The sequence below is a fragment of the Centrocercus urophasianus genome, unplaced genomic scaffold (assembly GCF_019232065.1).
Source record: "Centrocercus urophasianus isolate 14NV4802_14NV808 unplaced genomic scaffold, USGS_Curo_1.0 seq_14, whole genome shotgun sequence".
Lineage (NCBI taxonomy): Eukaryota > Metazoa > Chordata > Aves > Galliformes > Phasianidae > Centrocercus > Centrocercus urophasianus.
Window position 1 is genome coordinate 12,551,321 of NW_024884586.1, and position 27,032 is coordinate 12,578,352.

Sequence of the window (27,032 nt, forward strand, 5' to 3'; positions counted from 1 at the left end):
GCAGCAAATGTCTTGAATCTGCCACAGGCAGTCATGAACCAGGTAGGTGTATCTGTTACTTGTGAAAGGGCCGAGGACCTGAAGAAAATGGATAGTCTCATCACGTTAAGGGTATTTCCAGAGATCACTGCAGAATGGGAAGGTGCATTTTTGCTCAGGAAGAAATGACTGTGTTTTTCACAGGAACTTTGTGAGAAATGATCAAACAACACTTGCCTGAAAACCTCAGGAAAACTTTGCCAGGGGACAGAAGGGATATCAAGTTGGAAATAGAGCAGAAATTCCGTAATGAGGGTCTCAAGAATTGGAGTATGTGGCTTGGATTAAGCTATTATTAATTCCTCATTTTTCTTCTGTGTTTATTTACAGCATATGAAAAATTTCGTATTTGGAGTTGGAACTTAGAAAATAGAGTTCTATTTGTGCCAACTAAACTGCTAGCTGTGTGGATAGTGAGTCACTGTGGGATTTGAAACATTCCTTTATCTTTTCAGGGTATCCACTGTGAATGTGAGTTTGGGTTGGGATTGGTTGGTGCCTGTATTATTATGCCTATAGCAAGTATGCAGGACTGCATTTGGATTTTATTTACTGTTTTTTTCCTTCCTTCAAGATTAAAAAAATCAACATTTTAAAAAAAGAGATGTATAAATCCTGTTCTCTGTCTGGTGTTCCAAGAGGAGGAGGAGGTATGAAAAGGTCTAAGGGGAAAGTTTTCAATTAAACTATGTGTAATTGTCCAAGCACTACTTGCATTAAACCATGTCCCTAATGGTCTCTCCCTCTTTTTGATGGGGTATCAGGATGTTTTGGATAAACTAAAGAAAGCGTTTTCCAGAAGTTTGACTTTTTTTTTTGTGATCAGTCTAGCTCCTTTCTCTTCTAGATGTCATGAAGCATTAAATACTGCTTATGATTGGACAGTGGTAGCTCAGGTGCTTTGGGCCCTCTTGTCTTATGGACAAGGACCCAGCTGCAGTGGCTGAGGAGCGTGTTGGTCATTCCTGAAATTGAGCTGCTGCCGTGTTTGCCACCACTTGGAGCTGTGATCAGAAAAGTTCAGGGATTTGTGCCATTCAAAGTGCCAAAAGCTCCAGTTTTGCAATTCATAGTCTGAGGTCTCTCTGGAAGAGTAAGGCTGTGCTGAGAGGTTATCCATATTAGAAATTTTAGAAGGACATAATCCTGAAACCTTAATCTGAGTAGATCTTCAGCGATGATAAAGGGTAGTTGAACGGCTGGCCAGAAACTTTATAGTCTCCAAATCACAGGAACCACAGAACATTCTGAATTGGATGGGACCCACAAGGGTCATTGAGTCTAATTCCTGGCTCCAGCCAGAACCACCCAAAATTCAAACTCTTTGTCTGAGAACCTTGTCCGAAGTCTTCTTGAAGTCCAGCAGCTTGGGGCCATGACTTCTGCCCTGGGGAGCCTGTTCCAGCCTCTGGTGAAGAACCTTTCCCTAACCCCCAACCTGACCCTTTTTGACACAGCTCCATGCTGTTCCCTGGGGCCCCATCACTCATCAGAGAGCAGAGCTGTGCCCATCCACTCCTGTGAGGAGCTGCAATCGCCAGCTCTAGGTCGAACAGACCCTGGGAAGTCTTAAGAATTGGGCATCTCTTTGTGTCTAAGTGTTATGGCCACGCTTTCTCAGCAGCAGCTTGGCTGACTGGCATGTCAAATGCTAATATGGACTTCTTTGGTGACAGTTGTGGAGTTTGTTCTTGAAGCATTTATTTTGGTGTTTTTGTTTAAAGATTTAGGGTATGGCACTGCATCAGACCTTGTGCTTAAACTGAATTATTTAGCTGAAATCAGTCTGCATCAAAACTCCAGCACAGAAGTTTCTCTTTGAAGTTTTGTTAAGAACTAAGGGTCTCAGGTGTCTTGGCTGTGGTTTTGCACTGCCGGTGTTGTTGAGCACAGGAGCTACTTCAGGGTAATTTATCAACCTGTTTTTCTACAAAGTAATGGTTCACCTTTTCTTTCCAAGTGAACCTTGGATTCTCTTCAGAAAATGTGGTAGGTGAATACATCAGTGATACATCCTACTTAACTGAAAACTACTGGTATAATGAAAATAAATAACAGTTAAAAAATGCGGGAGAGGAAATTGCAGGAATTTATAGGGGAGGATACTAAATCAAGTGTGAGTTACAATTGCTGTGGTTTAAGGCTGTCCCTTTCACATTAGTGCTCATGCTTTTTGTCCCCATTTGGTGTGTGTATAATATATATATATATTTTCCCCCCTGTATTTCTTCTGTTGTCCCTGACTTTGTCCTGGCCTCATAAAACTGTCCATTTTGGTGTATTAATCCACATGGCTACGTAAAAAGACTGCCTGCTACTGTGATATCCAGATCTATCAACAAAACCCAGGAGCTGCAAATGCATCTTCTATGTTTGGTATAAAGTAAGGAGAGAAGGAGCAGTTCACTCCAAAGTCCTTCAGTTAGCTGGCTTCTTTTCTGTTGTTCTCCTGTAAGTGGTCCACAGATGGCATTATGGCGTGTTGGTGATGCTCCATGCTCACCTCCCTGCAGTCAGCCAGGCTTCTGTTTTCAGGGGACTTTCTAGTCCATGATGCATCGCAGAAAATGAAGTCATGCTAAACTGAGGGGAAAAAAAAAAAAAAAAAGGAACAAACAAGCAAACAGCTAAATAAATTCTGGGCTGATGGTAGCACAGGACTGAATTGGCACTTGCCTTGAGCAATGTAGTGGAAGCATCTGCATTACTCTAGCTGAGGGCAGCGTTCTCTTCTCCCTGCCATGAAGAGTTGCTGTGCAGTGAAGTAAAAAAAAAATAGGAAGTACTTGGGATCAAATGAGATTCTATAATCGCTTCTTAACCACATTTTGATGTTGTTGTTAGTATTTAGTGTTATGAATGGCTATGTGAGTGCTGTGAAATAGATGCAGTTTATGTCCTGGGGAGCTTTATAATAAAAGCTGTATGATGGAGAGTTGTATAGTAAGAGATGGAATTCACGTTCCTTTTGCACCTAGTTTCACATAAATTGTGCTAACTAGAGGAACTGTTAGTTACAGTGTTTTTTTTCTGAATTTGACTTTTGCAGCTTTAAAAATGCTTTAATGAAGATCTCTTATGTTTCCTATTATTCTCACATAGACACTCACTTCATGTCTGTGTATTCCCCTTTTCCTTCTCCAGGTGTTTCCTGATTCCTTGTAAACCTGCCTTTGCCCGCTTTGGTCTCCAGTTCCCAAATTCTTCAAACCTGCTGCCATGTTCATTATCCCTGTCCACCTTGTATTCTTCGCTTACAGGCTTCCCAGAGCAACCTGTGCTGTTACTGAAATGTCTTTAACCTTTGTAAGACGTTTCCCTAATGTTTGCAATCTTCTGTGCATTTCTTCTCTCAGCAAAAGCCAAGTCCAAGTGTGGTGCCACCTTCTTCCCCTGTGCCAGTGGAATCCACTGCATCATTGGCCGCTTCAGGTGCAACGGCTTTGAGGACTGTCCTGATGGCAGCGATGAGGAAAACTGCAGTAAGTATCAGTCTACTTCCCAGTTAAGGCATTTTGTTTTCTTTCGGCTAATCATAGACAGGAACACTAGTTAGCTTTAGTTTGAGTCAGATAACCTGGTTGATCTGTGTGCCTCTTTTTTTTTTTTTTTTTCTCTCAGAGAATCTCTCAGTAGCATCAAACGTTGATAGTGTTAATAACAGTCAAATCTGCCTCAACAGGAAATGTAAACTGTGGTCCTCCTCTCAGAAGAGTCTCTTCGGCCTTAGTGTTGTCAGATGCAGGCACTACTTCCTCCGATATGTTTCCGGGCTTTTCTTTGGTTGTTTTCTTGGTTGTTGGTTCAGAATCTCGGGTGAGAGTTCTGCAGAAGAACGACCGTCTTTACAATAAGCAGTTTGAGAGTAGTGGTAGCGTGACATGCAATGTCTTTGCAAACCACTGCATTTCAAAATGGCGGGATGGCCTGACTAAGGCAGGCAAAGTTTCACCTGCTTTCATCTTGGTTTTGGTTGTGTCCAGTTTTCACTCACTCATACACAAACACAGCGTCGTTTTCATTAGTGTATTCTCCATCTTTTCCTCATTGCTGCATTTTATTTATGTATTTATTTAGCCAAGCTAAGTGGGTGATTTCTTCAGTGGAATTTTTCTTCTTACTGATTTTAAGATGTGTCCTTTCTGAGCCAATCATTTCTACCTCCTGTTCTGCTGGCTGGTTAGCACCACTCTTAAAATTTTTACTTTTATTGCTGTCAGTGACAGAGAATCTTGTGTGGCGTTTACATCACAAAAACAGGCCTTGTTTAAATAATACATGTATATTTAAGGATCCAATTGACAACTATGATAAGGTCCAGCTTGGTTTTGTTTTGTACATAATGCCAGCATGTTATATTAAGATGTGTTTGTAATCTTGAAATTAGATTTGAGCTTCATGTTTGCTTTGAACGGGTTCTCTGTATTTCAGTATAATATGCATTTGTCAAATATTACAAATTAGACTTGTTCAGTTTTTATTGGCTTATTTTTCACTGAATTCACTTATTCACTTATTTTTCACATTTTTGTTTATTTTTTATCACTGAAGAAGATTCTTTGTTCATCAGTGCATTTAGGCTTCTCTGTCTATACATGTTCTCAAACAACAAAAAAAGCCAGGCAATGGTTATTTAGTGAAACAGGATCTTTAAAGGAGAAGCAGGTTCTCCAAGTCAGAAATGCCTGCCAATACATGAGTTTGAGCCCCTGAGCTGTTCAGCATTTTGTAGCAAAGTCACAGCAGGGATATCATTTGAAGTATGACTTGACGTGGACTAAAACCCTGTTGTGTGGCTGCATAGATCTGCTATCTCTGTAAGTTTAGCAGGGATTTATCATAGTTGTAAGGAAAGGTTATGTTCGATCCAGCAGCCCTGCTGCTATTATCAGGAGCTGTTAAAAGCCCTGATGTTGCGTGGATCTGTAGGCGGAAGCCTGCAGCAAATAGCAGCTCGTTTTCTTGTTGGAGCAGGCTGGGCTTTTCCTTTTAATGTCATTTAAAGGTCAGGAGGAGGACAACAGACACCAGCTTTCAAAGATAACAAAAGGGGAGATCTTTATAGAGATCTATCACTGTCTGCTTCTAGGAGGACTTGCCTTTCTTGTTTGTGTGCCTCCCCGCGTGTTGGGATCTCTATGGCAGCATGAACATCTTTTAAAGGTGCCATCTGTTGTTGGTTGAGAGTCTGCTTTGGCTCCTTGGAGGGCTGTGGCAGCGTGATAGCACCTCTGCAGAGGATGAAGTTAGTGAAACAAGATTGAAGGCTAAGATTTTATGGTCTTTGGGTTACGCTTAAACAGATGGACTAGAAAGAGGTTTTGATGAATTTTCTTTGAATATTCTTGAGGTAGTGGACTGACAAATGGCAGGTTTCACTTTAAAGCATGCCACCTTGGAGTTAGTTATGAATTCTTTAATTTCCCATGTGCTTGATGTGCTTGTGGCATGTAGCTCTAACAAGGCCTTACAGCAGATAATAAGCTACTGATCTTCCTTTTCCTCTGTGCTGTTGAAGTGCACCCGTGGTATTTTCCAGCACGTCTAAGTGTCTAGTCGCAGCTTTGTTTAAGTAGAGAAACAGTGCCGTAGGTCCTAAAGTGACCTGCAAAATCAGCATGCTGTGCAAGTATGCAGCAGTTCCAGACCAAAAGAAATTTTGCATGTTCGTAATAAATACGCTTTCAGGGAGGTGGAGGAATTGGCCACATGTAGGAGTATTTGTTATGTATACTGGTATACTGCAGATTATATGCACAGAAGGTTTAAAGTGTGGTGATTTTGGTGTTGTGGTTTTTTTGTTTGTTTGTTTTTTGAAGTCTCTTTAAGGGCAGCTCTTACTTAAAAGAATAAAAAATAGGAAGCTAGTTAGTATTTGGGAACTGTAATCCCCTTTGTTATTGTGGCAGAGGATCACTTTGAAGCAGACAAGGCATCTCAACAGCTTTTTAAGATTTTCAATTGGAATGCTGCATTCAGTTTCAGTCACCTCGTTATCAAAAATTGGCGGGAGTTCAGAGAAAAGTGACAAAAATTAAGGGACAAAGAGATTGATTCATGAGAAGATATAAATTATGCATATCTCAGCTAAGGCATGACTACGTAGGAGGATAAGGCTGTATGTGAAGGGTGCAAACATTGTTCAAAGGGGGGTTATGTAGTCATGTATGCTGAAGTATAGGTAAGAGTAGAGGGATGAAATTAGGAGAGAGAAAACAAGATGAATATCAAGGAAATATCCTTAGCAGTGGTACACATTGAATCTGTGATGTAATCTGAGAGAACTGTGCTGCTTGAGGCTTTTAAATGAGACTGTATATAGCAGCAAATATGCTGTAAGATGCTAGGTTTAAAGAGTGAAAACGGCTCTTCCTGAATGAGTGTGCTTAAATACTGTTCTGCTTTTGCTGAGTGTGTATTCACCTAACTCACAGGGCCATATTTTGTGAAAGGATTTTCTGAGTGCACTTTAACTGTAAGAACGAATTTCAAGTTCAAACACTGAGAATTTGAGAAAAGCATTGGATCAGTTAAAAAAAATCATGGGTGGGGATGAGCAAGGTGGGAAAAAAAGAGCAGAACAGGAGGTAGATTAAACACTGTGCTGCAGTTCTGAGCTTGGATTGTTGGTTAATAAAACTTGAGCTAAACTGACTTTGTCATAATGGGAAGCAACAGGCATGTTTATGGTAGGCAGTGCTACCTTCCATACAATTTTGAGTGGGGCAAAAGCTGAGTATCTAGCAGCAATTGTGATGAGGGCTCTCATGAAAGAACAGGATTACTACAATTGAGAGTAGACTAAATCTCTGCTACTTCTAGTGAATCTTGCATGATTTAGAAATTTCATCTCTCTCTGCTTAAAGAGGCAAGGTATGTTTTATTGCCAAGTTACTTCCACATAGTCAGTGAAGTGATCAGCTGTTGAGTTGTGACCTGTTGTCCTTAATTACCTAAAGGCTATTCCACTGCCTAAGAGAGTATCTGATGAAAGATCTTTCTCTTTTCACAGCAGCCAATCCCTTGCTTTGCTCTACTGCCCGATTCCACTGCAAAAATGGTCTTTGCATTGATAAAAGCTTCGTGTGCGACAGTCAAAATAACTGTCAAGACAACAGCGATGAGGAGAGCTGTGAAAGTCCTCAAGGTAGGAATGGGCTCTTTTTCTATTAAGCAGCATTATACTAACTCTAATTAATGCTTTACGGACATAGAAATTATGTTTCTGTTGTTGCCCTGTGTTGACTAGAGCTGTGGTTTCCTAATCTGCAGTTACTGAGAGTGAAACACGTAGTGTGCATGCGCACGTTCCAGTGTCAGTGCTCAGAAGGTTGGTAGCTCTCTTAATTAATTTAAAAAAAACACTTTTGCTGGAAGTGCTTATGATCTGTGATCCAGTGCTCACTGAAGTTGCTAGGAATCCATTTAGTGACTCCTAGGAGAGATGGGTTGGACCTAAGAGATCAGTAATAAAGTTTCAGTTTGAGGAAGTTTGGTGGTCTGTCCGTTTGCCAGATAGTAAGTCTGGGTAGGCTTAAAGCTATGCGACCTCTTTGCACTGTTACTTTCTGCAGGGTAGTCTTCACTGTGTGACAAGTCTACAGTATATTCTACAGTATATATATGGTACATATACAATATATATACAATATTTTCCTAGCTTTCCCTGTTTCACTATTAAGAGAACAATATGAAGTCAGGGAGGAAATTTTTATTACTGTTTGAAAACTGTGTATGAATCTTTTGAGACTTTCAAAACACCATTTCTGTATTTTTTTTTTTTCTTTTCAACTTTTTCTGTAACTACATACAGCATTTCTTACATTTGGTTTTTGTAACTTAATACCATGGTATTTTATAAAATGAATGACTTGGGGTTGACAAGTGATATGTATCAGGAATCATCTTCTAAACCTTTTCATGTCTGAGTTGCTACTGAGAGTCCAGAGCAGAGAAAGATGGAAGTCTCGCTGGGTGTTTGCTGGGAAATTGCAGTGTGCTTGGGCCTATAGAGAGCAGAGCACATGAAGAGAGAGATAAAGGATGGTATGAAAGAAGATGAAATCTGAGAAATTGAAGGAGAATGACTTCAATATTTAGCTGTTCTGATGATTTAGCCCTTCGTGAAAGAGAAAGTAATTCTGAGCTCAACATGGTGATAAATATTCTTGACAACTCATAAGGGAAGAGCAAAAACAAGCAGCAGCAATGTCAACAAAAAAGAGTTTACAGCAGTGGTATGTGATGATGTGTTCTGTGTGGTTTTTCTGCTTAACCTATGAGCTCTTTCCTTTGGCTGAAGATGTAAAAGCTGAACGGGTCATCCTCTTACTTGCCAGGGCTGTGTCACGTCCTGGGAACATAAATCTGCCTGGATGAAGCTCCAGAGAGGGAGCTGGCCGGCTCTGGTGTTGTGGTTGTCTTGGGGAAGAAGAAGAAAAAGGACCTTTTGAGGGTCTGGTGCTCTGTATTGCTGCTACAGTAGTGCTGCTGTGTTGTAGAGTGAATTGTTTTTCACTACAGGTCTAAGGCAGCCCAGTAAGATTAATGCATGTGGTAAGGTTTTTTTTTTTGTTGGGTTTTTCTTTTTTTTTGGCATCTGAAGCTTAAAGCAGCAGTGTTCTTTTCCAAGGTTGGGATGGCTGCTTCCTCTGCAGATTAATTGGCTGGATTGCCTCCAGGTTGTTTGTTGTCATGACAATCTGCTTTTGGAAGTGACTGTCAGGCTCAGGAGAAGAAAAGAGCTGTATTTCATGAAGCTGTTACTTTGTCTTGATCTTTGGTCCTTCTGGAAAAGTCATATTATTATGGGGTGTTAAGCAGAGTAGTTCTGCCTCTTTCTGTGCATGAAAAAGCCCCAGACATGGAGAAAGGAACTCTCTTTTATTAGATTAGAGCAGCAAGGATCTGTTTTTATGAATATAAATATGTGCTTAAAAAAAAAAACAAAAAACAAGTCCAAGTACAAGATTGGGAATAAGGAGTGAAATTCTGATTGTGGTGAGTGCGTGTGATTGTCCTGTGGCAGTTCAAGAGCTTCCCTGAATTGCCATGTCCCCATCTGTCAATGGGTGATGCTTGTATACTGTCTTTCCAAGTGAGGATTAAACAGTGTAATGTACTCAGCTCCTCATCAGAATGTAAATGAAGAGTCCCTCTGGAGTTTGCATCTATGGGTATGTCAGTCCTGGCTCCCAAACACCAGCAAAAAAAACCACCTTTGTATTAATTGAGATTTAGAGGCTACAGTGGACAGAGCCTTTCATTTCTCACGATTCTTTACATAGCAGATCTAATTAGCGTAATTATGATGAGTTTTGTATTAACACAGCATCCAACAATCCTGGTCATTAACTAGAACTCAAGTGTTCTTGGGTACTTAGGACAGAGTAGAGTGCATCTGTAGGGCATTATAAAATCAAGATAGAGGATTTTCTTTCCTCCAGCCGTGTCGTCATGTCAAGAGTAGTTGTTTTAATTCAGTGTAATTGAGTTCAGTCTGACACAGGAGATTGCCCTTGTGTGCTATTTCCCTACATAAAAAAATAGTTGATTTAGCAATCACTAAACTTCTGAACCTCTCCCTGTAGTATGATATTGTCATTATCACCGTTTAACAGATGGGGAAGAAAAGGCACAGATCAGCTAAACAAAATGATCCCAGAGTAACATCCTGGCTGGTAGGGGTAGAACTTCATCTATGCTTGTCTGCTTCAGGTGAATGTTGTGAGACTTAATCAATGTTTGCAAACTGTTTTGAGATACTAAGATAACATGTGGAATAGAAGTGTGAATTATTAATTGGTACTTTGCTCTCCTTCTGCTCTTGTGTATACTGACAAGCTTTTTAAATTAACACCTCTTCCTACTCCTCCATGAACTTCAAAGGCCTCCTTTATCCTGCTGTCATTACAGAAAGACTGCAGTAGCAAATCTCTTTGGTTTGTGTCAGATACTCCTTCATGCATAAAGAGTCCTTTTGATCAAGAATGGTCACTATACAGACTAGGAAAAGAGAATGTGACCTCCTGCAAAATGTATTGACCTGGCTTTGACAAGAGGCATATCCTTGACAAATAGTAGCTTTGCTAGAACACTGTGTTTTGCAATGAACCTGAAGTCATGAGTTTGTAAAGATTCATTTTTGTCGTAAATAGGAGTAAGTACATTTGGGGATGAGGCAGGAGTCAAGTGCCACAAAATTTAGGTACAAAAATGGGAGGAAGGTCCCATTTTCTGAAAGCAAGTTCCTGCTCTTTTTTCCCATAGCACTTGTAACCCAGCGTTGAATGTCTTATTAAGGTTTCTGTGTCATGAGGAAAGGGACATTATAAAAGCTTAGGCCACAACAGTCTGAAAGCAAGTCAAATAATTCTATTCTTGTTCCCAACAGTGATTATTTGTAGGCCTTTTAGGTGCTATGGTAATCCTTGAAGCTGTTCCTTTAATCTGTCCCCAACTACATTCTGATGATCTTTGGTTTCCAGCACTGAAGTGGAATGGCCAGACTTTTCCCTAACTTTAGTCTCTTATATTTATCCAGATGACCACTTGGGATAAGGCTGGATGGTGGGTATAACTGCTTGCATTATCCACACTGTTACATATATGTAGCTCATGCAGAATTGCTCTTTCTAGGGCTTTGTTCTGGTTCCAGGAAAGTACCTCCCACCCATCTGCTTTTTTCCTCTGATTGCCTGGGGTATCTGCCACATGTTGTGTTAAATTATGGTGGTAACCTTTCCAAGCAGCACCACTGGCCTGCCAATCATGGGGGAATTTCCTGCTCTGACAGCAGTCCACTGATTCCTTGTTCTTAGTATTTTTCAGCAGCTGTGTAAATTTTTTTTCACCTCTAGCACTGTACTTAATTTATTTCCTTAATTGCTTTTTATCTAAATGTATTTTTACAGAGGTTCTTCCTTCAGCTTATCCTCCATTTTGTGCTTTTTAGTCTAGAAAGATTTACCACCAACAAAGCATACTGGCTGTTCTAATTCAAACTCCTCTGCCTTTCATGGCCCTTCTTTTCTTTCCCACTAAGATTGCTAAAATCCTTTATTAGCTTTAGCCACGTTGCCTAGGAAAAGAGTATTACTGCTGCAGGTCTGTATTCACGCTGGCCGAGCTGGCTTCAGTAATGTTCCAGTTGTCACCCTGCAGTTGTTAGTAAACAGTACCACTGCTGTCAAGTTACATCTTCTGCATGTGTCCTGAAGCTGATTGCTGTTCTGAATTTCTACAGTGCAATGGCCACAGCTGCACGTATGGGTACTTCATGTTTACTTAGTTTTCATTGATTTTTTTATTAGGATTTTGATATCCCGCAGTATTCTAAAACAAATTTGGAAGCATACATGACTTTCAGCTGATCTTTTTTTTTCTATAGCATATATAAATTGCTTGTATGAAAACAGGCACCATATTGAATCATTGAAAAATCTGACCCTGTGTCAAACAAACTGACAGCCAAGTGGTACGGACATACTCTAAATTTCAGTGAAATATCACAGTACCTGATTTATAAAGCACAAAGAGCTCCCAGAAGGTTCCACTCCATGTGGAGCTTACAGTCAGCCCTTTGCATGTGGCAAACTGAAATTCTGAAATTCCCAAGTGCTCTGATATCACTTATACTTCCCTAAGCCTTGTAGTCTGAGCCTGGCTGCGCACGTTTCAAGTCTCTTTGACTCGTTATTGACTCAGTCAGTAAGCTGAAGCTCCACTGGCAATTATTGTGCATCATCTTAGCCCAATTCAGCCTACAGCTGGAACGTAATACTCAGAGGCAGACTGAACAGAAGCAGGAGCTCAAGAAAGGATACAAATAAAATGTCACTGAATGTTTCATTAAAAGGAGGCTATGCCTGGGTGAATGTAGCTCTCTAATAGCTTTGTTTTCATTACAACACTTGCTAGATGGAGGTGTTTCTGTCACCTATGAATTGCTTCTTTTCTCCATTCCTATGTTCTCTGATCAATCTCAGGATTTTTTCCCTATTTTGTCTTCATAAGGGTTATTTTTAAAGAGGCAAAGCGATGCATCTGCATAGAGACTAAAAGTTAAGATGGACAGCTGGTACAGGTATGTATGCAGCTATAGCATAGTGCCAGATAAGCAGTGACTTCAGGTCTCCAAATGAAAAAGAAATTGGCTTAAAAGAGTGTTGGTGCATCTGGGAGATGTCCTGCCTCCTCATGTATCTCCTGTTCACCCTGCTTTTGGTAGGCTGAAGCTGAAAGCAGTTACAGCAGCAGATGACTTGGCTAGTGTAAAAGTCAGTTGTATGACCTGGATTAAATCTTAGACAAGGTTTTGTGTCACTCGGGGCTCACCATGTTAAAGACAGTAAGGATGGGTGTCTAGTCCTAGGTCTCTAGCTTGTATGATTCCTGTTCTGTAAGCAGGGATGACTTGAGGATGTTGTATAAGCCCTAAAGGCACAGTTCCACAGTAGTGGTGGAAGAGCCATTTTTCCAATATTGTGGTATTGGATCCCCGCTGTAATCTGGTGGTTGTTTTTGTGTTTGTTTTTTTTGTTTGTTTGTTTGGTAGGTTTTTGTGTCGTTTTTTTTTTTTTCTTTTGTTGGTGGGTCCGTAGTTGGTGTTCCCAAACTAATTACAAAAAGAATTAGAAGCCAGTCACAGTTCAGCTGCTGTACTTTCAGCCATGGGAGCTGGAAACTGATACTACAAATGGAATGTTTTTTTGTCACCTGTGCAGAAATGAAATAAGAGCTCTTAATAGTTGTGTCTGTATTTTTACCTTCATTTCGACACGTGCCTAATTAACAGTTCCAGAAAAAGGTGACAGGAGTATCCAGTTTCTTTGCCCATGCTTCAGAATTTCAAATATAGGTGATAAAAATGTCATGCTAGAGGAAGACAAATTTAAAATAAAGGACTTTCTTTTTTCCCCATTGTTCTTTAGGCTGATTAAATTCTCTCTTGAACTTATGTTTGTAAAAATCAATTTCTTCCAAATACTTTTTCCACAGGGTTTTAGCAGTATGTGGGTGGTTGAGGTGTACCATGTATTTTGGCAGTGTCATGCAATGTCCATCCTGGCTGCTGAATTGTGTTAACTTTTCAAAGTTGTCAGTGTCATTTAACCGAGTAGTAGGCTCCTACTGCAGAACAGCAGCCTCCCTCTTTTTGCTGGCAGTGGAAAGAATTAAAATGAAAGGCACAGATGTTGATTTCTGACTTTCTGTAGAAAGGAATCAATTCCAGGTGGCCAAGTGCTTTTTCTAGAGTTAATGTGGAAAATAAATATAACATTTGTATTTAAAATGAAATGAATACCTATTTCAGTACCGGAGAAAACAGTTTTGGTGAAGTATTCTTTCTTTCTGGTTGGGAAAGAATTACTGTGGTACATAGTAGGTAGGTAGGTGCATAGGTAGAAAAGAGCTGCAGCAAAGGTTACCTGGTTTAAGTGTTGAAGAGGAGTTGTCACTAGCAGAGTGACAGCTGGCTTGGCCTTCTCTTCTGTTTCTGGTCCTAACCCTCATTCATCAGACCCAGCCGCACCAATCTTTAACTCTATTTCCATGCCTGGCCAAAATCTTGTTGGCATGACTCTCCCACTGGGGCTGCTCCTCAGCACCGCAGCTTCAGTGAAGGGACAGAGCTTGGGTTGTAGTTTTCTAGCATTAATCATCTCTCAGGCATAATGCTTCAATCTAAATCTAGCTGTGAGAACTACCTGTGTTAGCAATGGCAGCAGAAAGTCTTACGTTGATTTAACCTCCATTGCCTTCGCAAATCTTAGTCTATCATTGTCTAGCTGTCTGCTAGTTAGAAATGGTTTTCCAACAGGAATGATTTGGGCAGCTTGCTTCTTTTGCAAGTTTGTGTGGGAAATTGAGAGGAGAGTACTAGACTTTCCTTGCTCTTTAGGAGTTGGGTTGTTCTTTTAAGCAGCAGAAGAGTTTATTGCTCACACCTTTGTGAATGGAAGAGAAACATCCCACAATCGTCTTTGTGAAGGTTAGTTTTCTGTTTGTTTTATTTTCTTGAAGCTACTGCTGTGAGGTTGGTGGATGTGGCTTCTGAAACATCAGGAAGCTAGTTTTGCACATGCTTACAATCTGTATCTTTTCATACATGTACCTGGAAATAATCTGTGATGTGAGCTCTATCAAAGCTCTTGTGTGTGTTCTAACTCAAAGCCACAAGCAAGGCAGGTGTAAAAGTTAGGATCTGTAATCAGATGTTGTAGCAGTTTAATACTTAATCAATTATGTAATTGACCCAAATCAATATAATTTCTTGTAGACAGTCCCTGAGAGCAGGGTTACCAAGTTGAAAAGTTTTACTGACATCTGTTCAGCAAGAATAAATGCTCCAGGTCTGCCAGATGTCTCTACGGCTAGAAGCTGTGCTGCTGCGCTGCACTTGCCTCCAAGGAGCACAATGGGAAATGCAGAACTGCTCTCAAACGTAGAAGACCCCATGTGGTGGGGACTTGGATAGGTCTGGCAAGTTTATCCGCGTTCTTGAGAAATCCTTGTTTAGACTAATTTGGTTTCCTTAAGCTTCCCTTAGCTGACATAGCCACAATTTTACCATGACTTTCAGAAAATACCATTTCGTATATTTTAAGGGAAATGACAATGTGAGAAGCTGTGTGTGCTTGGGGGATATCTCGCAGTTGTGGTGTTATTAACATAAAAGTGTGGCTACTGCACCTCTTTGTTTTCACGCCCATTCCTAAATGCTGGTCCCACCAGATCAGCAGGAGTGTTATCTTTCTGCAGCTCAAGGAAATGGCTTTTGCATCTTTTGCAAGTCTCACTTCAGCTGCTGTGCCAGTCTGCTATACTCACAGTGGAACAAAATAGCTTCAGGGTGATGTTTAAAACCCACGGAAGTTGCCAGCCAAGGTTCCAGAGCAAGGTATTTCATGCTGCCTGATCTAAAACCAGCAAATGAAACTTGATAAGCAAATGGATTACCACAAAAAAAAAAAAAAAAAAAAAAAAATTGTTGCCAGACTTTAGATTAAACCAAGATTGATCCTCAGCCAAGCATTTCAGTACCTGTAAATCTGTGAAGGATGAGGCTGTTGAATTCTTAGCTTTCTTTTCTTTGCTGCTCTTGCATTAAAACTCGTGTCACAGAGCATGATCAACATTCTTTGGAAAGCTGGGCACCACAGGAAATTTTCTTCTGCTTACTGAAAGTTGTGAAGTGGTGAGAGACATCTAGACAGTTTTCAATCTGTGTGCTGTTCCCCAAGCTTGCCAAATTTACGCACGTCCCCATCTCACATTACCAGATATTCTGTGCTAATTTGCTGTAAAAGATTACGTTAAAAATCCATATTTATGAGGGATGTTAAAAACATAAAGCAATTACATGGTTTTCAATTACATAAACATCAACATGCAATGGGAATTAGAAGCTGAATAATTAATTTTCTGTTTATTTGTAATATTGAGTTTATGCAAACAGTAAAACCTGAAGAACTATCTGGGGGGAAGCATGGAGGATACAGTGAAGTAGTGCCATAAAGTTTGGTCTGCAAACTAATTTTTAGTATCTCTGTTCCAATCCAGTTCAGCTGTCTAGGTAGAAATGGGCAAATTGGCTGCCAGGGAAAGTGGCAGTGTACTAGGTGGGAAGCACTGGATACAGAAGTCCTGTTTGTACCTGCAGTTAGGTAGTATATCCACCAACCTTGCTGAAGTTTTGGAAAATGGGCTGCACGTTCTCATGTCCTGAAGGCAGAGGCAGAAGCAATGATAGCTGTCTGGATTATTCCTCCCGCTGTCTTGGTAAATGGCCTTGGGCATTCTGGGTTAACTTCTGTCGGATGCCTTATCTCTGTTTTACAGATGAAGAATACCAAACTTCTTCCTTTTGAATGCTTTATGAAGGCTTATAAAGCAATGTGAGGAAAATAAATATCACGAATCGTTTCTGAATATTATCTGTCAGCTGCAGAGCACCTGCCCATCACTGTGGGGTCTAAACGTTGGTGCAGAATTACATCCTTCCAGGCTTCAAAGCAGAATCTTCAAGGCTTGCTCTCTACTTTACCTTTGTTTATTTTAGTAACATTATTGCACCAGAGTAAATGCAGCTATTACCAGGTACTTCTTAAGTGGAAATAATCTGGAGAATCCAGTGTTTTTAAGAGTTAGATAGTGTGTTACCCTGTATTAAAACCTCAGGGACTTAAACAAGCATGTTCCATTTGTTCAGCTGCTTATTCTTAGGTCCTCATTTCTCTTTCACCAGCCTCATTTTAGTGATGGCTGTCCAGGAAAGCACTTCTAGACTTCTTGAAAAAGGTTTTCCGTGGCAGATGGTGCTTGTGATTTACCCTCCACTAGAGAAGAGACTTAAAGTTTGCTTTCAGAGGGCACTTTAAGCTGAGTTTTCTTCAAGAATACTTTTCTTAGCAAAGATTTGAACCATAATATCAGTTAATTTTTAAGCCCTTTGTGGCTGTAACTTTGCTGACTGACTGATGGACGTGGGACCTGGCTTGAGGGAAAGGGGTCACTGTGTACAATTAAATGGGAAGCTTTGCAAAGTGTTTGACATTGGTGCTTATAAGAACTCATAGCTATAGGAATATTGTATGGGAAAGAGAGTGCCCTTGTGGTGACTAATTTGCTGTCAAATTTAATTTTCCTATTTCACACTCTAGAAGCAGAAAACAACGAGCACATCTATGATTTTAAGAAAGCAGTGCTGTGGGAGAGGTTATTTCCTTGTTTAATAACTGGATGACCATGATCAACCAGAAAAAGGCAGGAGGATGAGAAGACTTGTTCTGCTCAAAACCTAACAGATTCCAAGCTGAAGTTTTTCTCTAGCTGTTTTTGCTTGCAATTAAAGCCAGCCTGGCTGACCACATTGGGACAAGTGTGTTGGAGATCAGTTGGGATGGAATGGGCTCTTAAGAGCCACAAGGATGCTGCAGCAGGTATGTGAAGCCTAAGCAGCTGTTGGGATAAAAATGAGATATGGTGGCAGCGAGCAGAGCCTGTCTTTCAGACAAGAAGTAGGCATGATACGAAGGGGCTTCAACCACTTTCCTAATTGTTTGTTGGGGTTTGTTTTGTTTTTTTTTTTAAATTTTACTTTGTTTTATGAAAGGATGGCTTGTCCATAGTCCTCCCATTTGCTCTTATGGGGTAGGCAGCTGATACAGATGTGAAGGCGGAAATGGTGGTAAAACTCAGCTCTTGCAGTCATACCATTGTTTTTGTGATGAATCGGCTGCCAACATTTGCTTTCTGGAGCCCAACATCTTGTTCATCTGTTGAGCTTGCAACACCAGTGTGATTGAATCACTGAGTGCTCGCACAGGCCACTGCTGGGCTCTCTCTTGTCTTCCAGCGTGCCTTTTTCACCACCTTTAGATGTGCAATTCCCCATGAGCTGATGATTAGCTGGTGACGGTGTGAAATCAGATTCTAGTTATGACTGGTAATTGCAAGAAAATATTCAGGAAGTGCCTTCCTGGCCAAGCTGGCTGTATTTCAAGACTTTGAACGTGAAGAAGTGCTGGCTGGAGGCGCCTGAGGAGACGTACTGAGGTGCTACAATAACTTCCATACCAGAGAAGGAGCACAGCATGGGGCCTCTGGGCACTGTACAGCCTGTTTGAGGTGGGAACCGAGCAACACGGAAAAAGACACTGAGGAAAGGGGTTAACTTCAATCTTCCAGGAAGTTACAGGAATGCTTTTGGTCTGTACCTTTCTTACTGGTATATCAGTAAAGTATATCAGTTCAGTCCTTCCAGAAAGCCCCGTGTATTTCCATTTGGATGGAACATGATTTTGTGCTTTTTCATTCATCATTTGAGACAGCACATTTGCACTTCCCTCTGGTAAACTATCATGATCTTTTCCTCAGTTGTTCTTGTTAGCTCGCCTTCTTGTTCCTTTCTGTCCCTGGTTGTTGTGTCATGCCTTCTTCGTGTGCTTAGTTTTGGCTTTTGCAGAGGTGCTGAACAAAAAGAACTCTAAGCTAATTTAAGACTTCGATCATACACACAATTAAAGTGGTGCAAGATGATGTTGCTCAGGTAAAGCTTTTCTTCTCAGTTGTTTGCATGTTTTATTGCTGCCTTGGAGGGATGGGCAGTGGTCTGGGCTGCATGTACACAAACACATAAAAACTAACCAACCGAAAAACGACACCACAAAGAGAAAAATACCCAAACATGACATAAATCATTCTCTATGAGAACGCTGGATGAAGATTCCTTTATTTCATGCAGCTCTCTGATATGGGCTGATATTCATAGCAAAGAAGTGTGTATCTTGTTTATAACTTCAGGAGATTTAATGCTACACATTTAATGATGTCTGGAAGTCACAGTCAGGTGAGAGTAGGAGTTTCTGTCCCAGTTGTGCTAAAGCTGTTAGAGCAGGAATTTTCTTCCCACCTATTTTACCGCATGATTTGTACTGCGTATGTTTTATTGCCTTGATTTATAGCTTATGTCCTGAGTTTCTCTGACGCGGGTAGCAATTCCGTGCGTGTGGTTTGCTAGGTGGAAGCAGTCTCCTGATGCTTTTGCCATTAGATCTGTGGTTTGGCAGCAGTGTTTTCCTGTCAGACACCAGAATGGAGTTCATGCAATGGAAGGGGGAGTTGTGGAAGAAGTTGCTGCATTAAACATCTGTTGGAGGGGGAAGTTTCCACAGGAACTGGGTTAATAATCCTCTTCTTAGGTATAAGCTGCGGATGACGGGTTGGTTATTTCCCCCTACTTGCAGAAACCACATGGCAGCAGAGTGTCAAAGCAGCTAAGGTACAAAGTGGAAGGTGCACTAGCTGAAGTTGCCCATTCCTACATAAAGGGAAATGGGTCCATGAGAGCTGGCGGTGTTCTGCTGCAGTAACCCTGCATCCTTTGTCACTGCTATCCATCTGCAATCGCTGTGTTGGAGGAAAGTCAGTCCTGGCTTTAACCACAAGTCTTTGTCTTTTGGGACAGGGTGGAGTTCTCTGTACCATTCTTCCCTAAGCTTTTCCATCTCCAGAGTTGATTACATCTGTGGGGAACAGCAACAAAGTCAGCCAGCCTTTTTCACTTCTTTGCTCATCCAGGGGCTTCAGTGTTGTCTCTCTGAAGTAGTTACATTAATCATATGGCAACTGCCTTTGGAATTGGCGATCCCAACATGTTCTCTCTCTTCTTTGGCTGTTTGAAGGAATTGCTTTATGTTTTTGCTCTTCCTCTTCTCTTTTCATACCCTTGCTCATTTTACTAGCATATGGTGAGAGAACCAGAACGATGAGGTTGCTGAGCACCTCTGTCCTTTGCATAGAATCATATTATAGGATCATAAAATGGCTTAGATTCGAAGGAACTTCAGAGCCCATCTGGTTCCAACCCCCTGCCGTGGGCAGGGTTGTTATCGCTAGATGAGGCTGCTCAGAGCCCCATCCAACCTGACCTTTAATGCCTCCAGGGATTGGTATAAAGAAAAGGGAATGTTTCTCCTATGTGCTATGGCTGTTTCTCAATGAAAAAGCCAAGAACTACGATAGTGGATGTTTTCCAAAGTGCCTGTTTAGATGTATAAAGTAACATCAGTTTTAATAGATTCTGTGCTCCGAGGCATATTTGAAAACATCATCCTTTTATGTAAAAACAATTCTTTAAAAAAAGGAAATGTTTTCTACAATGCTTTTTTATTTAATGCAGGCAGAACTCTTCCCTGCCTGTGAGAATACTGATTTGAGCAGATACCACACAGACACTTGTTTTGCTTCCCTCCTTGTTAGAGGCTTCAAAGATGATGTCCAATGCTTGCCGATTTGGTTTGCACTGTGAAGCATCACTCTGCCAGGCTTTGTGCAGTGTGGGCTTCAAGGCCTCGGGTAGTGAGGATTTCATTGTTCCTGGATGATTATTTTTTCTGCAATTCTCACAATAAGTCTCCCTGTTCTGACATCACCTCAGCTCTAAAGTTAAGTCAAACTCTCCTAGTATTAGATTCACTACCTGGTTTCTAGGCTTCTACTAGCCTGGAATGTTGGTCACTTATTGCAGATGCAGAATGACTTTAACCTTTAGCTGTTGTTTCGTTTAGTGTGCAGGTCAGACTCTCTGGTTCTTAGGTTCCCTTGAAACGTGAATCAGGGAGTGAATTTATCTCAGCTTTTCTGCATGGAGACTGATGTTGAGATTAAAAAGAGCTCTGTGCCACACTGATTTGCATCTGCTCTTTCTATAAACTGTATGAACATGCACCTTGTGTTAACACCATTCTGTAAGCAGTGTTCATGACAATTCAGTGGACTAGTTGTTGCTGGGGCTTGCTAAATAGCTCCTGCAAGAAGATTCTGCTTATCCTGAGATATAATCAGGTAGTGCTGGCTGTGTCTTCTGGCTTGATAATTGTTAAGTGGTGAGATCAAGCTGAATTCAGCCCCGTTCTGTCATTAGGGAGCCATTAAGCTCTTGCTCTATGCCTTCGTCTTTAAGTGTGGGTGTTGCCATTAATGTTCTGTGTAGGGTTCATGCTGTCCCAATCTCCTCCTGCCCTCTGCTTTTAATATTTTGCTATTTTTTTTCCCAAGTCTCATGTGTTTGCATAGGTGCATCATTTCGGAGGAATACAGGAGGGATGCAGATGTTATGACTTCATTTATTTATTACACTGTTGGGGCTTTTTTGATCTCTGGAACTCAAAACAACTTTCAAATAATGTTTCTCTTTCATTTTTTTTGGCACTAGTTCCCCTCCCCATGGATGAAACTGATTTTGGGTGGTTCTCACAGGGTTGGTGACTGATAAATTGTGTGAATCCACCCTCAGTCCAGATGAATTTACCTTTTTCTGTTTTTATTAGATCTCAGTTTCTTCTTCCCAACGTAATTTACGTTTGATATTTCAGGCTGAAGGAGTATCTTGTGGGCCTAGGAAGGGGAAAACTTGGCTTCTGGTTTCCCGTCCCCATTTTGCTTGCCTATCCCTGAGCTGGAGCTGCCTTCAGCAACCAGCACAGTGATGCTGAGGGGAGCAGGGCGCAGACCCTTGTCACCCAGCAGTGGCTGGATCGCTCTGTGCTGCAGTTCCAGATGCTGATAGTGAGGGCACTGGCTCTGCAGCAAACGCAGCAAGTACTCGGCAGTATCTGTTTTCTTGGGTGCTTTCAGGCTGTGTAAAAGTGGAACGTGTTTTACTCACCAAGTATTGCATCAGGGATCCGGAAAGCAGATCTGACTCGGAGGAGACCTTCCTTTGGAGGGCAGGAGGAGTATAATATTTGCGTGGGGGGTTTTGTTGTTGATGGATTTTTTTTTTACTTTTATTTTTTTTTACTGCTTTGAAACTGTGCATATCACAGCTTATAAAACACTTAGATCTGTCTGCCTACTGGCTTGTCTGTTTCCATTTCAAACCTGGGTAATATAATTGATGTAATTTTATAAATACCTTAAAAAAAAAAAATTGAAAAAATGTAATACATCTTGAGGGACCTTGTTCTTCAGAGCGTTATATATATCGCTTTCTCTGTCAGTTCCTTTTGCAAAGCTGTTTATTTGCAGCTTCAAAGTATTTATACTGCTTAAGAACAGTGTTAAGTATCTTAATTAGCTTGGAAAATGTTCTGGGCTTTTTTGTTCTTTAATATATTTTAAAGATATTTTCCTTGGTGAGACTTCAAAGTGCCACTTCGGCAATTCCTTTGACTGTGCAAGTGAGCTGTCATATTCTCCAGAACTGAAGCTACCTGCTGGCATTTGTTTTGCTTTCAGGCCATCTCATCAGATACCATTTTTGCAGCTAGGCCCGCAAGTTACATTTGAAAGTGTCAAGAAGTCTTGGTGCCACATTGCCTAGCCTTTTACAGCAAGGAGAAGGGAGAAGGCTGGAGGGAATGCTGCCTGCTTTACCAGATCAGCACATTATTGGGCTGTGTGCATCCCCCATACACTGCCCAAAGAAAATGGGCACCTGCTCAGAGCCTGGGGGGGCACTGCGACACAGACCTGTCCTCACAACCCAGAGCTGTGCCTATTCCTGCAGCTCTCTGCTCTGCGTTTCATTGCTCCATCTCAGTGCAGCTGGTGAGCAGCTGATGGATTTTAACAAATGTGTAATTACTGGCACTATATACTGGAATGTTAAACAGAAGCTTCTAAAGCTGTAGTGAGGGCATCAGGAGTTATCCGAGAGAAGTTCAGCCAGGTAGGTAGGGGGAACTTTTTGGCCAAATACTGAATGCCCTGAGAGTCTTTGCCTTGTTTCTTACCCACCCAACTTCTATTAAGACTTGCTGTTGTTGCTGCTTTTTAAAAATGTATTTTTCCAGTCAGAAAGGGAAGAACCTTCTGGTGTGATGGTGAGGCTGTGTTCCCATAAAAGTAGGAGTGTAACTTGCTGAGTTCCTATTTCTACTGTTTGCAGTGGTGGTGTTTTTTTTCCGTTCCTATTCTTCCTCTCCTCACACCATCACATGCACCTCAGAAGACTCATTTGCCCTAATCGTGTGTTTGGCTCACAAGACCCAGCAAGCTAATAGTCTGAGAGTAAGTTACTGTGGCAACTGCATTCACAGATATTGTGAACAGCTTCTTTAAAGCAGTGTTTGATTACTTGAGATGCAGGTTTCAAAACACTATAGCAGCTTCAGTAATTACTTGGCTTAAGAAATGAAGTTCTGTGGATACATTTCGTTTTTCACAATGCTCATTTTTTTTCCTTTCCAGAAAACGGACAAGAAGCCCGTATTAAAAAGTAATTAAATCTGCAACCCAAGCAAGACATAGAAAATTCAAAATGTAATGCTAATGCAGTTTTTTCATTTTGCAGATGATTGTGTTGCCCACTCACAGAGGCACAAGTATGCACATCATTAGCCCTGACAAAGAGCTGACGGTTAACTTTGACGTTCTTGGTTTCCAGAAGTTTACCTCACAATCTCATTATGTAAATGCATTATTATTATTATTTTAGTTGCCATGAGAATAAATGTCTGTCTAGAGCACTGCATGGGATGCATCGTGCAGAAGCTAGGCAGAGCTACCTGTTCTGTTGAAAGAGAGTCGTGTTGCTTTGATTTATAATTAATCTTTAAGACTCTGAGGCATCTTGACAGTATAAAACAAACAAATCTGACTGTCTGACAGTGGTGTTTGCCAGAGGAGGCAGTGTCCCACATTGCATTGTATGCACAGCACTGTATGCATTGTCCTGAGGCTTGGCGGATTGCTGCCTTAATTGCTAATTTTCCTGAAGAAAAGGCATGTGTTGTGTGATAATGTGCACAGACTTACCCCATCCTTCTGGGAAAAGAAATTCCTTCTAGCCTTTCACAGTGCGGAAGGGGATTGAATAGTCAGGTGGTTCAAGACTACTTCAAGACTTGTTCGTTAATGTATCTTTAACCTTAAAAGGTTGTTTGTTGTTTAGAGCATGAATGAAGAGTTTGCAGTGAATGATATCCTGCTTTAGCAATAGCAATCTTGATTATTATTATTTTTTTTTTAAACAAACTCACCACCAACAAAAATTCAGTATCCTTAAGTGGGATGATTGCTGTGTATGAGAGGTAAGGTTTTTGTTACAGAGTTTTGTTTGTCAGTCTCCTTCTTCCACGTGTCTGTGATGCCATGAAAATGGAAAATAGGACTTTTTAGCACTAGAAGACTTGTAGTTTGATTATTGCAGAGTATTTAGTAAGTTACATGTAAGTAGAATTGACTTTCCATTTTTTAATACAGTAATCCTTTCATTTTCATGTGTGTACGTAGCTCTGCAATGCAAGGAGAAGGGTTAAAGCTTACAGACTTGTGCAGTAACTTAATGATTACTCACAATAATCTCTCCAGTGCCTTTATGGCAGTGTGGTTTGAACGCTTCTCTGCTAGTACCAGGCCTGCAGCTGATCACTGAATCACAATCAATTAGGTTGAGACACAATCGATTAAGGTTGAGAAAGACCTCTAAAGTCATCTTTTCCAGCCATCCATGTGTCATACATGTGAAGAAATTGTTTGGTTCTGTTTTGGCTAAGCTTTTCTGGTGTGCTGTAGTCACGCTGTGTGTGACAATATGTGGTGCTGTCACACTGTGCGTGACTGTATTATCAATCTTTAATATATTTGTGCTGTGCAGGGTTATGCCAGCTATACTATCAGTTTCTGTTTTGTTAACAATGGTATCACATAAATGGAGAGTTTGGTTTGTGTTTAAAATGCTACAGTAAAGGGAAAATCATTTTTCTTGGGGCCACATGTAGAAAACTCTGGAATAATGGGATTGATTTCCTATCGGAGTAACTTGCCATCTCCTCTGTCACTCCAGAGGATGTTTTCCTTTCTGGTTCCCATTACTATAATTAGATGCATTCAGGGCATTCTGTTTCTGTTTATTAATATGTAACCACGTGATTGATTCTTGCATGCCAAGTAGACACTTTTTCCAAAGGAAGCACATATTTTACATGAGTTTTCAGAGCAACTATGTGAAGAGTGCATATAAGAGGCTCAATAACGTGCAGCTTGAACACTAACTAGTCTTTCAGACTTCTTTCTGTGCTCTTCCTTCTCATACACCTCCCTAGTTTTGTGGCACTGAATCATTGGTTCCCCTACTACAATGCTGGCTTAAATATTCAAAGCACTGGCTGTTTAACTTGCCAAGATAAGGTCTTTCTGTAGCATGTGGATTTTCTACTGATGAGGATTTAGTGGGAGGCTGACTTGCCTTTCTGAATGGATTATTTGTGTCAAGGAAAGCTGCTGACTAAGGATATTTGTAGACATTTTTAATGATCCAGAGAATGCACTCCTAAATATTTTCAGGTTTTTTTTTTTAGGGGTGTGGGGCAGGTGGGGTGGGGGTGAAATTACATCAGGTTGACATTCAACTTGTGTCTGCACCCTTTGACACTATTAGTTCCTTGCATATGTTGGGATAACTGCATGCAGTTTTTGTAGCTCTGATTATGTATGTACTCTGTCTTTCCTTTCCAGGTGGAAAGGGGTAATACTGTCTGTGAACCACAGCAGAATTGCTAAAAGCAATCAATAGTGTAAAACACACACACACAAAAAGAACACACCTCCAAGGCACAAAAAGCCCCTGCTTTTCAGCCCAAAGAATTAATTTATATTCCCCTGGATGAGGTATGAATGTTAAACACTGTTGTTCAATTCATCTTTTTCCAAATCGGTCTGAGTCTATGACTCCAGAATCATCAGTTTGGGGTCTGTGTGCTGTAGGGGATCCAGCAGCATCCATGCAACCAGATTTGTTGGCTGTAGCACCGCATTTAGTCAGCTGAAGGAAGCCAGGCAATCCCTCTCCACCCCTGTCTGTGGTGTCTTCACATGCAGTCACTTGCTCGTTTTCAATGCATTTCCTCACTGTAGTGAGTTTTATTCCAAACTAAAGCTTTGTGTAACATGGCAAATGTGGTTTTGATTTCATATTACTCCCTGCATCCCTGGGAGCTGCAGTGGGGATATAGGTGCTCTGCCAAATTTATCTAGTCTGGAATGGGTATCGAAGCCATGTAGGTGAGCACGTATTCCCTGCGTGTTTCATTTACTGCTGTACTGATCTCAAGTGGTCCTTCTTTCTTAAAAACAGGAGCTTTTCTAGTCCTCAGAGATGTAAAGAACAATGATGTAATGCCAGTTCTTTGTCCCTAATTCTCCTGTCCATTATGGTTTCTGCATTTGTCATGGTCTGTGGTTTAGACCAGTGACAAAGTAGATGAGTACATTTCTGCTGCTTCTGCCAGCACAGCCATTTGCTCTGTTGATGGACAGAACAGGGTGTCAGTGATATGTTTTCTGCTCATCTGCTGCTGTACTGATATTGTAATGATCCTCCATGGCAGAGCAGGCTCTTTGTGACACGAAGCATTCCTTAGGAGTACAGTGGAGCTTAGCCCAAGAAAGACTTCTCCCAAAGGAGGCACAGAGCCTATTGGGAGGTTCAGCACTTGTTCACCCACCTGGCAATGGCACTTGGAGTGCTTACTGGCTGTGTCTGGGTCGGTCTGCCTTGGTGTTGAGCTCCTCAGTGTTGATTAAAGAGGACCCACGCTGTTGGCAACTGATTTTGCAAGAAAGATGACATTTTTATTTTTAAAAATACTTTCCCGCTATTGTAGCTGGAGTATAAATATAGGGATGAACTGTCGGTAGGCTTCCTGGCATAGCTCTAATTGTCACCACAGATCATAAAGGTATAGATCAAAGAAAGCGTCCTTGCCACTTGGGCCATCCTAATCAAAGGGTTGAGAGAGTGAATGCAGAATGCAATTCCTTGATCATCTGTGATCCTACTATGTGACTTACAGCAATTTTCTGCCTTGATACCTCTTTCTTTTTTTCTTTTTCTTCCAGTTTTTAAATGGGAGTAGTGCTGCTTCACGTCCCAGTGAAATCCCACTTGGATTTCACATGAACTTTTTTGTTGATTGTTAGCTTAAGGCTTTTTCCTGGGTCACAAAAGCTACAGAAGTCTAATCAGTATGGATTTTTATCACTGTGTTGGGAAACCAAAACCAGTGTATCCTAGGGTTGACTCACATCTGCTTGGTATTCATCTCTAGCTATTTGCTGAGGGATGAATACTCTATATATCCCAGACTGATTAATGTCTCTTAATCCATGTGTTGCTGTACTTATTCAGTATTTGTCAAGTGAGAGAAGTCAGCAAAAACAAGGGTGATGTTTGCCCTGCCCACCAGAGATGCAAGCAAAGCACTGACCTGCCAACCCACTAACACTTTTTCTTCAAAACTTTTGTTAGGAAAGGGACAGAAAAGAGTTCTTCCTGAAAGCGATGTACGCATCCACACTCTGAAGTGGGTAGCGCAGTACAAGCTGCACTAATGCTCAGCTGTGTGCAGCTTGGTTGTATCCAACTGTGGGAAGCTGTTGTTCTGGTGCAGCAACATAGAATCATAGAATCACAAGGTTGGAAACGACCTATAAGATCATCTAGTCCAACCGTCTCCTCATCACCATTGCCACCACAAGCTACT

At 41.1% G+C, this 27,032-nt stretch overlaps 1 protein-coding gene across 3 annotated transcripts in view; it reads left to right on the forward strand.

Annotated features, from left to right (window-relative positions):
* The window catches only part of LDLRAD3 (low density lipoprotein receptor class A domain containing 3), a 104,589-nt gene that overhangs the window by 44,536 nt on the left and 33,021 nt on the right, over window positions 1-27,032 (forward strand). For all 3 annotated transcript variants that reach the window (XM_042814824.1, XM_042814825.1, XM_042814826.1), the window contains exons 3-4: window positions 3,396-3,521; window positions 7,052-7,186. In XM_042814824.1, coding sequence (XP_042670758.1) covers window positions 3,396-3,521; window positions 7,052-7,186 — 261 coding nt within the window. The remainder of the gene's footprint in view (window positions 1-3,395; window positions 3,522-7,051; window positions 7,187-27,032) is intronic.